The sequence below is a fragment of the Meriones unguiculatus genome, chromosome 4 (assembly GCF_030254825.1).
Source record: "Meriones unguiculatus strain TT.TT164.6M chromosome 4, Bangor_MerUng_6.1, whole genome shotgun sequence".
Classification (NCBI taxonomy): Eukaryota; Metazoa; Chordata; class Mammalia; order Rodentia; family Muridae; genus Meriones; species Meriones unguiculatus.
This window is the reverse complement of record NC_083352.1, coordinates 62,951,299-62,967,993: the sequence shown is the minus strand read 5'-3', so window position 1 is coordinate 62,967,993 and position 16,695 is coordinate 62,951,299. Positions and strand designations below refer to the sequence as shown.

At 46.4% G+C, this 16,695-nt stretch overlaps 1 protein-coding gene across 3 annotated transcripts in view; it reads right to left on the bottom strand.

The window, feature by feature from the left end:
* Positions 1–16,695, bottom strand: part of Sugp2 (SURP and G-patch domain containing 2) — a 39,280-nt gene that overhangs the window by 21,833 nt on the left and 752 nt on the right. For all 3 annotated transcript variants that reach the window (XR_002476447.2, XM_060381918.1, XM_021638079.2), the window contains exons 2-4: positions 14,668–14,790; positions 8,696–10,261; positions 4,668–4,788 (exon numbers count right to left, since the gene is read on the bottom strand). Coding sequence is in view for 2 of the 3 variants with exons in the window: in XM_060381918.1 (XP_060237901.1) it covers positions 4,668–4,788; positions 8,696–10,261; positions 14,668–14,779 (1,799 nt within the window). In the remaining variant the exon portion in view is untranslated. The remainder of the gene's footprint in view (positions 1–4,667; positions 4,789–8,695; positions 10,262–14,667; positions 14,791–16,695) is intronic.

Here is a 16,695-nt window from a genome sequence, read left to right as displayed (position 1 = left end):
TATATTGTCAGCCACAACCTGTGGCAACACATGACTAGCCACCATATTGGTTCAGGGACAGAGGGTGGAACCTCTATGGTTTTGCTGCTGTCTTAGTTTAGGGCTCCCAGCTGTGTTCAGTTCTCTGATTAATGCTAAGTGCAAAGCTTTTTTTTTTTTTTTGTTCAGTTTTAATGCAATGTGGTAGGATCAGCAAGATTTGCTAGCCCCTCTATGAACTGTATCTGATTAAAAGGTTTGCTTTTAGTTCAGAAAGAGCAGATTTAAAGTCATGCTAACGACTGCAGTTGGTTACAATGCTGAGCTTTACCTAGTGTCTTTGTTTAGGTTTTTTAAGGTTAAGCCTAGGATGGGTAACTATAAAGTTTGCCTATGTAGATCTACCTAATATATAGTTCTAAAACATGCATCTGAGGAATATGCCAGAAATAGAGATTATAGCATCCTGTTTTATAGGATGCAGTTTACAGCAGATGATAAAGATAGACAAAGAATAATTCAGATATGCTGGCCCTCAAGCTTGTCAGAGATCTGATTAATATGGTATTTTAACAGGTATAGGCTTATTATCACAGAGAGTCCCAAAATCCTGGCAGTAGCTTCCCAAAGGTCTCAGAGAAGATTTGGGCACAACGACAGATGACTGCGACTCTGGACTGTGGTATGCTAACCACTGGGCAATACTGCCTCAACTGGCCCACTGCTAGGGCCCAGTCTAAACTGTAGATAAAGCTGTGGACATCTGGAGAGCCATTGTTTCACATTGCAGGAGGCAAGATGAGGTCAATCTCTCATGTACCTCTTTCCACAGAAGCAGTCTCTCATCTTCTGTGCCTGGCTGGACCACCTCTGCTCATGATGCCATGAGATCACAGGAGCCAGGGACAACTGCCTAGGTGATGGACTAACTAATCATCTCTGTCATTTTGATTGGTACATTTATTTAGCTTATAAATTATCCTTCTCAGGTCTCTAATCAAATTGACAGCTAGGCTGGAAGGCTAGGCTAAGCTTATGGTAACTTTGCAGCTAAAGAGCAGACAATTAGATCCACTGTTAGCTTATTGGCCAGTTCATTAGTTAGAACTACTAGGTACTAGATCTCTTATTTAGAAAGGCAAACAGGTTTGTCTTGCTCACAGCTTCATGTTAGTTGCCATCTAGCTTATGGTGAATAGCTAGATAAAAAGAAATGGAGTTATGTAGGGTCTGAGGATATAGGAATTTAAGTTATGAGAATCTAGAGAATGATGTTTGGTCTGAGAAAAATATTTCAGGGTTGATAAATGCAAGAAAGATTGGAGAGTCTAAATAGATGTTTTAAGGTATATAAATATGAGTTATAATGATATAGAAAAATAATTTAAAACATAGTAATAATATAATAATAATAATAATAATAATAATATTGGAAGGTATTTCAGATTCCCCCCCCAAGATTTCAGAAGTTCAGAATTTTGACATTAACCAATAGCATTCTGATAAGTTGATGAAATACTGACTGCTTATTATCCAGTCACAAGCTTGAGACTTTAATTACCTTTTGATTGTCTTCTGGAAATAGACTTAAAGGTACTTCTCATTATGGTAAAAACATCTTTTTAATGTATATATCTGACACAAAAGCCATAGCCTTCACTATGGTATTCTTAATATCTGCCATTTCTGAGGTAGACCTTTACACAGGATTTAGGAAAGCAAAAAATCACGAGACCTGGATCTGGCATAGCTCAAACGAACCCCAGATGAGTTTTTCCCTGGTCTTGGGATTCCTCACTCTTCCCATTTACTAGAAAAAAATTTAACCTCTGTCTCTAGTCTAAATTTGTCTCAGCAGATTTTCACCTGGTTGACTCTATTCTGGGATCAGCTACGGACTGCAAGCTGAAATCTAGACTTGCTGGAAGCTGACATGATTGCTCCCTGTCTCCTCAGTTGGATCAACTAACTAGATGCTTCTATAGATTGCCCCATTGCCCAGCCTTTGATGGGCATTTCAGCCTTCCTAGCCCCTTATGTCAACGGTCCTACTGTTAGCACTGAAGCAGATTCAGAAGACAAGATCTGTGGCCCAAAATCCCACCTGACAGGCTAAAATGCTAAGTCAAAAGGGGGCCCCCTGACATTAGCTATTATCTTGGGAATTTGCTTAGCTGAAATAGGAACTAGTATTGCAGCAACTGGACTAAAAGCCTAAAGAGATCCTGAAAGAGAGAGAGAGAGAGAGAGAGAGAGTTCAGAGGATGGTTTAAAATCCTGATTTAATAGCTCATCCTGGTTTACTACTCTGTTGTCAACCCTGTTGGGACCCTTGGTTGTTTTGCTTATTCTTTTAACTTTCAGACGCTACATTCTAAACCGCCTGCTTGCATTAATTAGAGAAAGAATTAATACAGTACAAGTGCTTATGTTAAGGCAACAGTACCAGAGGGTAAATATGCTGAACTTTAAATTAGGCCTAGACTTGCTTCATGATTGAAACAGTTACTAGAAGGGGGGTGGGGGGACTTTGAAAGGACCAAACTAGCATCATAAACTCCATTTTAATTTTTAGGCCCCTCGTCAAACTAAGTTCTCTCAGTAATTTTCCAGAAAGCAGAAGGACACAAGCAGAGATGAAAATCCTGTAACGCCAAGGCATGTAACTCCCTGCTTGAGGTTTTTCCCTGTAAAAACCCAAAGCCTTTGTTCCTCAGGACTGTCTCTCACTTGCATGCAGGGCAGCCCCTTTGTGCATTAGTTTGAATAAACCTCTTGCAGTTTGCATTGATCCAAAGAGTCTCCTTGGTGCGCATCTCCGGTAGATGGGTCCCGAATTGGGCCTAACAGCTGCTCTACCAGAGGAGCTGGCTTCAATTCCATACACCCACATGGCAGCTCACAACTGTCTGTAACTCCAATTCCAGAGAATCTGGCACCTCACACAGACACACATGCAGACAAAACATCAATGCACATAAAAATAATCCAAGCACTTGGGAGGCAGAGGCAGGTAGACTTTTTCTGAGTTTAAGGCCAGCCTAGTCTACAGATAAAGTTCTAGGACAGCCAGGAAACCCTATCTCAAAAACAAACAACAACTAAATAAGAAAAACCAAGAGGATAAGTCTCATTTCCAAGGTCCTTGATTTCCTTTCAGACACCTTAATTAGGTTCTTGTTCATTAGCAGCATTTCCTGTCTCACGGTTCTGGTACATTCTCCACTGAATACCCATTGTAAGTGCACATTTCTATATTAAATCTCCTCTCTCACTCCTCTCCTTAGGTAATGAGATGCTTGGGCATCTCTCCTTCAATGGTTCTCCTCAAATCTTGCCTTTTTCACTCAGTGCCTATTTCTGATCTTCTATCTGATTCAGTCCTCCATCACATATACCACCACCTGTGGCTTCTAACCCCACCATAGTGGGGACCATCAGCTGCTAGGCTATGCCCAGTGCCCATGTGGCAGAGGCAGTCCTCTTCAGAGCATGCCTCTCCAGTGACATCATCCCTAGGCCGCTGTACCCGGATGCCTTCTGACCAAATGGTCTCAGCTTCCCTCACCAATCTAAGGCCACCCAGCCTCCTCCCCTGATTAGCACTGGCTTTGCATTTGATCTCTGTTGCAGCTCATCTCAGCTGTGCATCTTGCAAGCACAATGCCTCCATATGTAAAGCAAGGATGGCCACAGACCAACTCACAGCAGCCAGTGTGGAGTCAACAGTAGCTCAGAATACCACTGAGCATTTAGACAGCAACCAGGGCTGGGGCAGGAGGACTGCCTCCCTTCGGCCCAGGAGTCTGGGCATAACTTGGGCCACAACATAAGACCTCATCTCTTATAATTAAAAAATAAACAAACAAAATCGGAGGGGCCTGAGAGATGGTTCAGTGGTTAAGAACACTTCTTGTTCTTGCACTAGATCCATCTATGATTCCAATTCCAGGGGATCCAATGCCTCTTTCTGACCTCTCCAGGCACCAGGCATGTGGTATACAGACACACATGCATGCAAAACCTCTCTAGCCTTTGGTTTTGTTTTCATAGAGTTCTTATTCGTAGTCAAGGCTGGTTGCTGGTTCTGACCTTCCTGCCTCCCAGGACTGTGACACTCCCTTCCTTACCATGTGCCCTTGGGGCACCTGTCTCTTTGCACCCTAGGATAGTCCAGCAGGGAAGGTGAGTGGTGTTCAACTGCTCTTGCAAAAGATAAAAAAGAGTCGGAGGGTGGGGCAGGGGAGAGGCCGGAGAGATGGCTTAGAGGTTAAGAGCACTGACTGTTCTTCCAAAGGTCCTGAGTTCAATTCCCAGTAACCACATGGTGGCTCACAACCATCTATAATGAGATCTGTGCCCTCTTTTAGCATGTAGGCACACATGCAGACAGAACATTGTATATATAACAAAAAATAAACCTTTAAAAGTAAAATAAAATAAAAACGAGGCTGGATAGACAGCTTAGCTATGTAAGAATACTTGCTGCTCTTCCAGAGAACCCAGGTTCAATTCCCAGCAGCTAACTCTAGTTCAGGTGATCTTACACCTGCTCTTGGTCTCAGACATTACATGAGTGTGGTACACAGACATACATGCAGGCAAAACACTCATACACTTACTTATTTTTAAAATAAGAACACGTCCTTAAAAATTAATAATAAAAAAGACAAAATAAGCATGCCTACCAGTAAGCAGGGTCCTGCAGGAGAAGTGTTCTCTCTCTGGGAGTCAGTCTTCCTTGGATGACACGCATGACAAGCTGGTCAATGGTGTCCACCACCCTGTGGTCTGCCCGCTGGGGGACTGCTGCAATACACAGAACGGATGGATGTTGTTAAAACAAAAGCCTGGAGACCAGAACAGTCAACTGGAGGGCAGCATAAAACCCTAAGGCCATCAGCAACTGGAACCTTCAATGGTGGGACACTGGTGTTAAAAAGAGGAAAGCCTGGTTAAGATAGAAAATGCCCTGCTGAAAAAGGTCCCACCTCAGCCATGAGTAGTGAATCACTTGACTGCACAGAGAGCTTGGTGGAGACTCCAGAAAGGAGCTGGTAAGCATCGATCCACATAGGCTGCCTAAAGCCTGACTGCTTCAGGAGCAACCCAGAAAACAGGCACCTGTGAGACCAGACGCAGAGGTGGCCTTGCCTGTGCACAGCTTCTAAGGAGGTCAAGAGGAGGATTGTCTGACCCCAAGAGTTTCCAAATAGCCTGGGCAACATAGTAATATTCTGTTTCAAAAAAAAGGGTAGTGGTGGCATACACCTTTAATCCCAGCACTAGGGAGGCAGAGGCAGGTATATCACTCTGAATTTGAGGCCAGCCTGGTCTACAGAATGAGTTCCAGGACAGCCAGGGCTACACAGAGAAGCCCTGTCTGTCTCTGAAAACACACAAACAAACAAACAAGATGATGAGATGGCTCAATGCCTGTGTATGTATTAGGACCTAAATTCAAATTCTCAGCACCCAATTAAAAAGCTGGGTGTGACAGTGAGTGCCTGTAACACCAGTGCTGTAGGAGATGGCAACCAGAGCTTGCTACATATTAGCCTAGCTCCAGATCCAAGGGAATAAGATGGAGAGCGATAGAGCCTGTACATACACTACACTCTAGCACTCTGCACTTATATGTAAACACATAGGACACCCAAACCTCAACAAACTCAACAAAATACCCCCAAACAAAAAATACAAAAAACACCATTGATGGAGCTGAAGAGATGGCTTAGTTGAGAGCACTTACTTTACAACCCAAGTTCAGATCCCAGCACTCATGGATAAGCCTTGTGCGTGTCTGTCACCCGACAACATCTATATACATGTAAACATGTGTGATGTGTGTGCAAATGTGGTGGTCAGAGGATGCTGGGCCTACTGTTCAGTCACTCTTACCTTTTCTGTTATATTTACTCTTTTTGTTACTCTCTACTCCATTTCCTTGAAAATGGAGTCTTTCATTGAGAATGGAGCTAGGCTGGCGGGTAGCAAGGCCCAGTGGATGACAAGCCACAGCCATCCTCCTGTCTCTGGTCCCACAGAACTGGGGTTAAGGACATGCCCACAGTTTTACATCGCTGCTGGGATTTGAACTCAGGTCCTCACGCTAATTTAAGTAAGTGCTCTTACTCACTGAGCCATTTCACTAGCCCTGTTTTTTTTTTTTTTTAGGAAAATAACTAATGTGTGAAAGGATGCGTGCATATCATGGCCTGCAGGGGGCAGCCAGAAAACAACTTGAGGAAGTCAGTTGTCTTCCCTTTACCATGTGGGTCACAGGGATTGAATTTAGGTTGTCATACTGAGTGGCAAATGCCTTTACTTGAAGACCCATCTTGCTGGCTCCTCTTTTGTTTTTAAAAATTTTATATGTATAGGTGCTTTGTTTACATGCCTGATATCCAGAGGTCAAGACATTGAACACCTTGATGAACTGGAGTTACAGACAGTTGTGAGCTACAATATGGGTCTTCTAGAAGAGCAGCCAGCGCTCTTAACTGCTGATCCATCTCTTTAGCATCCCTTGTTTTCTGAGTCAAGGTCTTGTTATGCAGTGCACAGGCTTAGCCTCAAGCTTACATCAATCTTGTGTCTCTTGGTTGCCCAGGCTAGGAATTAAAAGCTTGAGGCTAGCTAGCCTAGGCTATACAAGACCCATCTTAAAAACAAAAGCAAAACAAAAGACAAATGAGGGGCTACAGTAGTTAACAGTGCTTGCTGGTACTCATGAGGACCAGAGTTCAGATGAGGGCACCCAAGCAACAAGCCCATCTCTTCACTGTAACACCAGTTCAAGGATCTGATACCTTCTTCAGGCTTCTGTTCTCATATACTTACAGACAGGTGGACATACACACATGCAAATAAAAAAATTAATCTTTCTGGGAGAGATGGCATGCACCTTTAAACCCAGCACAGGGGCAGTGTATCTCTCTAAATTGAGACCAGCCTGGCCACACAGTGAGTGAGTTCCAGGTTATTTGGGGCAATCACATAAAAGGACTCTTGAAAAGCAATCATCCTAAAAAGAGAGAAGATGAGGCAGCTGCATCCTCAGGTCAGAGTGCCTGCTGCTGCCCTGCCTGGAGACAGGGAGTCCAAAGCTCTTCTCTACCTCTCTCTCTTCGACTACACCCACAGCACCTGGTGCTTACTCCGCTATTTCTCCTCCAGCACATGGGAATAAGAAGGAAAACACATACAGCCTGCTTCTGAAAAACCTCCACTTCAGAAGTCGACATGGCCACTCATCTGTATTGGGATATCTGCTGCCTAGTGCAATCAGGGCTCCATGGAGGAGGAGGGCAGGAGCAAAGGTGTCATCCCCTGTGATAAAGGTGATGTCACAAGAGAGAAAAGATGGCTACCATGTCCTCCGATGTCTGTGAAGGTTGGGTTTGACAGCATGCTGGGATCACAGAAGGAAGGGAGAGGGAAACTAAGCAGCTGTTCCATCCCTACTTCCTGGCCATCACCAGAGCTGTCACTGACTTCTGTCTAGAAGGAATGAGGTAAAAGGTACCTGCACCACCTGGAATGACTAAGTTGGTCCTTGACACCCCTCAGTACCCAGCCACAGCTTCCCCAGTAACCACCCCTTCCACTCCCTGGGCACAAGATCTACTAGGTTTTGGTGTCCTGTTTCCTCTGCCTTCAGAGAGACCTAGGGACAAGGTGCTTCAGAACACATCCTAACCTTGATCCCATGCTGAAAGGGGTCAAGAGTTTTCCCTAGTAAGAGCCAGTCAGTTTTTCATCTGGTTCCCAGATGGGTCCCTTTCCAAAGAATCTTGAAGCTGGGGAACTGGGCTCAGTGGGTACAGCGCTGGCATGCACAGAGCCCTGGGCTCCATCCTGTTCCCTGAAAGCAGGGTAGTACATGCCTATCATCTGAGCACTCAAAAGCAGAGGCGGAGAGATCAGAAGTTCCACGCCAGTACAATACACAAATGCCTATAACTCCCACTCCAAGGTACCTGGCACCTTCTGACTTCCATCAGTTCTTTCATGTATGTAGTGTATATACTCAGGCACATATACGTAACTAAATAAATAAATACCAAAATATTTATATATGCATATATACAAACAAATTTAAACTTTTTAAATCTCAAATGGAGTAGAGCCTCTCTTTGGAGGCATTGTCTGTTAGCAAAGCACTTATCCTGCAACAATGAGGACCTGTGTTTGACCTCAGGTCTGACAAAATGCTAGGTGTGGGGATGCATGCATACTCCAGAACCAGGGATGTGGTGAGAGGAGGCCCTGGGCCTTGCTGGCCAGCCTCACCAGTGAGCTTCAGGTTCAGGGAGAGGCCACATCTCTCACATCTCACCACATCTGGAAAAGGTGGTGGACAGCTTTCCCGATGAGCAACACTTGAGGCTGTCTTCTAGCCTTCACACATATACATGCAGCTGCACGTCTTTCCCAACCTCAGGGCAGCAAGATGGCTCAGTGGGTCAAAGTGCTTACAGCTAACCATCTAAGCCTGATGATTGGAGTTCAACCCCTAGGACTCCTGTGGTAAAGGAAAAAACTGACTCCTTCAAGCTGTCCTCTGGTGACCTCTAACCATGCACCCTGGTAATCACATACCCATACACACACACACACACACACACACACACACACACACACACACACGCCAATAAAGATACCGTAACACTGGTAGTGATGATGTTGTTTAAAAAAAAAAAAAAATCCTTACCTTGGCTCAGAGTGCTCGCAGCCCAGGTCTGACTTGCGGTTTTCTGTTCTCGAGGATCTGGGGGCATAGCTCTCTTGACATGGAGGGGATAGCCACTGGCCATAAGCCAGGCCTTCAAGTGGTCTATGTACTCCCTTCCGAACAAAGTGGAGTCCTCAAAATTTGGGAAGAAAGCCGGAGATGGCGCGATGTCCTGGAGGCCCACAGCCTCTAGGATCTTCTCCTGCCGGAAGGAAGAGGCCAAGGAGAAGGTCTGGCCTAAGAGTGCCAAGGACTTCCTGCACAGAGAGTTGGTGGTCTCCAGGGCCACAGCCAGGTCCAACGGGCTAGTGAGGGTCTTCATCTTGACGCTCAGCTCGTAGGCGTTACAGGCCATGAGCAGGGGTGTGACACCCTTCAGCAGCCGGTCCTGGAGCCGCATGATGTACTTGTCAAAGGGCTTAATGATCTCAAAAAAGCAGTTTTTGGTCTTCACAGCACCTTTGTCTAAAAGCATATTTAAAAACTCATTATCAACTCGGGGTGTTTTCAGAGCAGAGTGCTTTAAAAACTTGATAGTAAAAAAGCAGAAATCTCTGTGCTCCGGTTTCAAGGAGCATTTGAAGGAGGCCAGCATCTTGGCACAGGTCTCAGTTTCCAGTTCAAACAGAGTCTGGAAGAGCTGGGAGAACTTGAGGTCATCCTTGATGGTGTGGAACCCAGCCCACTTGATGACCTCTATGCCAAACCTTGAGAACACATCTGCCTTGTCCATGGCATCAAAGCCCAGCTTCCTTCTAGGGAAGCCAAGGGTCCTCAGGTCTAGCCCCAAAGGAATCTTCAGAGCAGCCAACTGGATTTCATCCAGCCCAGGGTTTGTCCCGAAGGCCACATCAGAACTTGGGGTGGCTTTCTGGATTTGGTTAGTGCCCTGAGGTTTGGAAGTAATACGACTGACAACAGGTATTTTCTTTGTGGCCATGCCCTTCAGTGTGATAAGCTTCCCGACACCCTTTGCTCCAAGCAGGCCCTGAGTGTCCCCCTTTCCCAGGAGAGTGCTTTCCTGGTCAGCCATGTTTAGAGACCGGCTTCTGGCCAGTACTTGCCCACTGCCTCTAGGCACAGAGTCCACCTCCCCAGAACGGTCCAGGTCATAATCCCGACTCTCCTTTTCTATCCGCCTGGAGGAGGCCACATCCCCTAATACTGAGGTTCCAAAACCATATTCCTGTGACCAGGAGGATTCTTGAGAAACTGGGTGGCCCAAGTCTTGCTCCCAAGAACCACGGAGAGCAAGCTTCCAGTCCTGAGAAGGAAAATGTCCCAGTTTCCGGTGGCCAAAACTCTGGTCCCGGGAGTCAGTATGGGCTGGTTCCAGATCCCGGCCACATTCTTTGTGGAGATAGTTGTCTTCACCGACAGACTGGTTGCCAGATCTGAAGGAGGGTCCCACAAACATGTCACCTCTGAGGCCTTCTCTCCCCAAGTCTAGTGAGTACACTCCAGATCCACTGGAGGAGTACCTGCTGTCACTGCGAATGTCCTCATAGACATTTGCTCTGGCTCGTGAGCCTGTCCTTAGGAGATCTGAAATAAACAGACAGACAGACAGAAGGTACTTTAGAGCATGGACTACACGGGAATGGCACACCCTAGGCCACGGTGAGGTACAAACTCAGGTTGCTGTTAACATTGTTTAAAATCAGTAGAGAAGTGTCAGGACGGCTTAGTGAATAAAGTATTTGCCATGCACCTGTGAGGCATGAAGTCAGGTCCCCAGAACCCACAGTGGCACCAAGCAGACATGGCTGCTGTAGCAGGAGGTAGAGACATGGAACCCTCAAGGCAAGCTGGCCAGCTATAGTGGCCGGAACTGGTGCCTCCGGGTTCAGCAAGAGACCCAACTTCAATAAATAAAGTGGAGAGTGATGGGGGAAGACAAATGCACACATTGCGCATACAGATGCATACAGGCACCACGCACACAAAACAACAGCAGCCAAGAGAATGCCCATGGTGCCACCTTCACTCTCCCTGGCCATTCTGTGCTGACCCCTGAGAACTGCAGCCATCCATTTAACCAAGTCTGATAAAAATATCTAAAAAACTTGCACTTGCACTCACTGTGCGGCCTTCCCCAGCTCTTTCCCTATACAACAGCGTGGAGCACTGCCACCCAGCTCTGGGCTGTGTGGGAAACTTCAGGCACACGGAAGATTAGCACATGTCCACGCTGTATCAACACCACCACGCCATTACACACGAAGGGGGAGCATCTTCCAAGCTTATGCTATATAGGGGCTGGAGACCCATGTCCAATGGGCACTGAGGGATGATCACACTCAGGAAGACACGTTTGTAAGCGCCAGGCTTGTGCTTACCCTTGTGGCCATCAGCCAAGGTAGGACAGGGGGTGACCCCACAGGCACACATTAGTATCACGCAGGTTCCCAAACTCAACACCAGCCACCAACCCATCATCATTCCACCTACCCTTTAGACAAGGGCTTGGTCTCTGTGCAGCCTGGATCCCACTGCGGAGTTTAGACAGGGTGCCACTCCTGCCTCCCGGAGGACAGCGGGGCGGCTGACACCCCAAAGTGCAAGAAAGGCCCGCATTAACCCTCCTCTCTCTGGGGCGGAAGCAAACACGGAGGTAGACAGAAGCAGAAGCCACACTAAGAGAAGGTACGATGGAGAGGGAAGGTCCCCTGGGAGGGGGTACCCAGGTATCACTGCACAGAAACACTACAAGAACGCCCGCAGAAGCCACCTATGGCAGCGGCAGGCCTTGGGCAGCTTTCTCACATTTGGATCTTTAAACAAAATCTACAACAAAGTTAAAAAAAAAAAATCTGACAAATGGGACTGGTAGCGAATACCCAGAAGGCCAACATTCAGAAGACGAGACGAGGAGGACTGAGAGTTCAAGGCTAGCCTGGGCTACATAGTGAGCTGGAGACCCCTCTGGGTTACAGAATGAGACTTTGGCAGGGAGGAGCTAGGGAGATGTGGGTAAAGTGTTTGTTGAATAACCAAGAAGACCTGCATTGCATCCGTCAGACACATGCTCAAGAGGCAGAGAGGGGAGAATCTCAGGCTCACAGGCCAACCAATCTACCACATCAGCAAGCTCCCAGTGTCTCAAAAGCAAGGTGGGGCTGGAGAAATGGTTCAGTTGTAAGATTACTTGCAGTTTTTCTAGAGGACCTGGGCTCAGTTCCCAGCACCAAACCACAACTGCCTGCAACTCCAGCTCAAGAGAACTAATGACCTTTTCTGGCAACCACAGGCACCTTCACACAGGCACATACCCACACAAACACGTAATTAAAAATACAAAATCTTTTAAAAGTAAAACAAAGTGGAGAGCGATGAGAAAACCCTAGATATCAACCTTTGGCCACCACACACATGCATGCCTGCGCACCCTTACACAAACACACACAAACACGAACAGATGCACACACACCCCTGAAAAGCAAAGGACAGGTACCAGGAAGTCGAATAATGAAAGAAAACACAAAAGCCACACTCCTGGGCAAATACAAGGTGCCCTCTTCAGTGAGCACTTCTGAGCATCTACTGTGTACACTAGACACTGCCATTACTGTAGAAAAGGAGATGCCTTAGTGGCAAAGTCCTAAACCTGAGCACATGAAAACAACGCACACATAGACACCCCACCCCCTTCCACACACTGAGGGAAGGTGGGTGCTAAGAAGGGCAATCCAGTGCCTTCCTCAGACAGCCCCACTATGTGTGAAGTAGCAGCTCTTGATAGTAACTAAAGGGCTGCTAAAGAGGGTGGGACAGACATGAAGTTCCACCAGCGAGAAACAACTGAAATCATTTGGGCCCTGACTATGGTCTTGGTGCAGTCAAAGTGGCAGAGTTAAGAGGCAGAAACAGAGCCTTAATCCCAATACTTGGGAGGCAGGGGCAGGCAGATCTCTGAGTTCGAGGACAGCTTGCTCTACAGAGTGAGTCCCAGGACAGCTAGGGCAACACAGACAGACCCTGTCACACACACACACACACACACACACACACACACACACACAAAAACACCCCCTCCCACACCCCCACCAAAGAGAGGCAAGAATGGTGGCTGCACCATGCATTTCTCATTCCTGGTTTACAGAAAAGAAATGTCCAGGATAGAGCAGAAGCCTAAGGGAGTATGACTGACAGATCATACAGCTCTGTTCCAGAACCATGCAGCACTCTATAAGGTTTACCATTTTTCTGCCAATCAATTATTTTTTTCTGTTTCTTTTGGAGGCAGGGTCTTGCTATATAGCCTGGCCTCAAACTCACAGGTATCCTCCTACCTCAGGCTCCTCACTACGTAACACAACACAAAGTCCCATTAGTCTTCTTGAGGAAATTAAGATGTGATGTTCGGGGAGATGGCTCAGTGGGTAAGGAGAGAACCTACGTTCAAATTCTTACCACCTACAAAAAAGCCAGACATGGCTGTACATCGCTGCCCATGGCTATAACCCCAGCACTGAGAGGCAGATCAGGAGGATACATGGCACTCACTGGCCAGCAGCCGAGCTGAAATGTTGAGTGTCAGGTTCGTGAGTGACTCTCCCACTCTCATTCATAACCCCCACCCTAAAATAACAAAAACTAGTATATTAACCAAGGTTTTAATCCCAGCACTTGAGAGGCACAGGCAGGAGGATTTCTGTGAGTTCAAGGCCAGCCTGATCTACACAGCAAGCTGCAGGACATATATCTTTTATGTTTTTGAGTGCTCTATCTCCATGTACACATGCACACCAGAAGAGGGCATCAGACCACATTTATAGATGGCTGCAAGTCACCCTGTGGTTGTTGGGAATTGAGCTCAGGGCCTCTTAACCACTACCATTGAGCCATGTCTCCAGTCCCTGAACAGTGTTTCTCAACATATGAGTTGTGACTTCTTTGGGGGGTCAAAGGACACTTTCACAGGAGTCACCTAAGATCATGGGAAAACAGATATTGACACTACAATTTATAACAGTAGCAAAATTACAGCTATAAAGTAGCAATAAAAATAATTATGGTTGAGGGTCACCACGGTATAAAGAACTGTATTAAAGGATTCCAGCATTAGGAAGGCTGAGTAACACTGACATAGAGACCCTGCCTCAAAAACAAAACAAAACCCCACAAAATAGCAACAACAGCAAAAACTAAACAAAGCGTAATAGTGCAGAGCGACTACGGAAGGCCCCAGCCTCCACACATACAAGCATCTTCAGGCATGGTCACATGCACACACACCCACGGTCGAGGCCACACACTTGAGTACTGTAGCAGGTTCGCCCTTTTGACACTGCAATGTTAGGTTATAGTCTACAAAGTTTACACTGGAGAGCTACTCAAGCTAAAATAAATTTTTTTTTTGGTAACAACAACAACAACAACAACAAATCTTTATGATTTTGTGTTGGGCCACCTCTATAGGAACCTTTAAGTCGTGGTTTAGATTTGCCTACAAGAACTAAGATTTCAGTTCAGCCAGTTTGCTGGAGGCTAAGACAATCAGTGTCTTAACGGGGAACAGCTGCTGAGATGGCTCTGAGGAAAGGCACTTGCCACAAGCCTGACTAACACCCGAGATTGGTCCCTGGAACGCACACGGTGAAAGGAGACAATCAATTTCTGCAATGTCCTCTGATCTCTGTGTTCCAGTGTGCATCCTCACAAAGGGCGCCTTCTGTAGAGGCTGGTATGCAGTTAGTGGCAGAGTGTGTGTTTTGCCATGAGTAAGGCCCTGCGTTACCCACCAGAACACGATTAAACTCTTTAGTGGGGAGGGTGTGTGGCTGACATGCTCTCTTACTGACAAACAGCAAACTGACTTAGCTTGAGGGGGGCCACAAAAAACCATGATTCTCTTGACAAGTCCAGCAGGGCTCACAGTAGCTCGGCTTGCACCCAGAGTATTAGAGTCCACAGAGCCCCTCTTGCACAGGCCAAACATCTTAACTTACCTTGAGCTTTAAGCTGGATAGCTTCACCAACAGCCTCAGAATCCCCATACCGTTTAGATTTTTCCTGTAATACAGTGTCCAAAGATTCCTGTGCCATCCGCCTTGCCGCCATGTTTTTCTCTCCTAAAGTGAGAGAAGCCAAACTGATCAAGACAGCCTTCAAAGGGCCAAAAATCACCACCAAAAAAGGGGTAACCGAATTGGACGAAAGACCCTAGAAAAAAGTATTTGGGAAAGGTGTCACACACCAACCTCACAGTTTGGAGAAGGGCTTGACAGAGAGCTCACTTCACCTCTGAGATGAGTGAGTGGCATTGTCACAAGCAGACAGTAAGCTAGCCACTGTTCACTCTGCGCTAGTCTCAGTGAAAGATCTCTTCTGCTTCTTTCAACAACACACCCCAGAGCTGAGTGCTTATAGCACAGACCCGAGACAGTGCAGCACAGGAGGCGTGCCGCTGCAGGCCAGCGATCCCAGCATTAGGAAGGCTGGGGCAATGGGATTTCCAGTTCCAGGCTAGCAAAGACTACATAGTGAGAACCTGAAAAGGGGGCCGAAGAGGGCCTGCAGAGGTAGCTCAGTGACTAAGAGTGCTTATTGCTCTTGCACAGAGCCACAAGTGTTCCCAGCACCCACACTGGACAGCTAACTACGTACAACTCCAGTTCCAAGGAATCTGACAACAGCTTTTGGCTTCCACTGGTACCCGTATCTACTTGCCCTTACCCAGTCCAATAAATAAAATCTTACAAAGAGGTAGACGCTGAGACGGCTCAGTAAGGGGGCCAAGTTAGAGAACAGAGTTCAATCTGGCAAGTTGTTTTCTAATTTCCACCCATGTGCTGTGGCACACATGTACCCAGAAATACATGAAATTAAAAAGAAAAAAGGCTGGGCACAAGGACACGTGCCTATAATCTCAGTTCTGAGCAGAAGGAACAAGAAGGATCTCTGGAGTTTGGTGGTGAGCCAGACTTGCCAATCAGTGATCAGACATCAATTTCTGGCCTACACACACACACACACACACACACACACACACACACAAACACACACTCAAAGGACCTAGTGATACACGAATGTAACCCCAGCTATTTATGGGACTGAGCAATAGGACTTCAAGTTTAAAGCCTGTGTGGGCTACCAAGTGAGTTCCAGGCCAGCCTAGGCTACATAACAAAGCCCAGTTTTGTATATGCATGAGGTTTTTTGTTTGTTTGTTTGTTCATTTGTTTTGGCTTTTCAAAACAAGGTTTCTCTGTGTAATAGCCATGGCTGTCCTGAACTCACTTTGGTAGGCCAGGCTAGCCTCAAACTCAGAGATCCACCCCCCACCCCCCAACTCCTGAGTGCTAGGCTTAAAGGTGTGTGCCAGAGCGCATGGCTATGCATGAGTTTTTTTTTGTTTTTTTTTTTTTTATTTGCTTTTTTGCAACTACATAAGAGTAGTCCATGCTGTCACTGGCACTAACCTTCTGATTCTCCTGCTTCTGCCTTCCAAGTACTAGGGTTACCAGTACTTGCCAGGCTCAGGAGACTCTTTATTTTTATTTCTTTTTACTTTTTTTTTTTTTGGCAGGGTAGAGTCGGAGGGATTCCAGATATGTTCTACCTGCAGAGCCCTGCTGGCCTCAAATGTAGTACACAGACTAGGCTGGCATCGAAAGTGCACTGCTCCTCCTTGCCTCTGCCTCCTGACACTGGTATTATGGATGTGAGCCATCATACTCAGTTTGAAACCCTGCCTTAAAAAAATAAAAATAAAAAAATAATAATAATAAAAAGCAGACTTGGAGAAGTGATCCAACCAAGGTCAGTAAGCCTGGTCTTGAACCTGACCAACAATGCATTCGCTGTGAGGGCACTTTCTCTAAGTAGGAAAAAACTAGGCAGCATTTATATCAGTGACAGCCTGCCTCATGACACAACTTCAAGAAGCAAACCTGCCTTCTCTGGTCATTTCTATAACCATCACCCCGTTTCCCCACGCCCTGGGAAAGCGAGAGGGCAGCCCTGGTTTTCTGTCA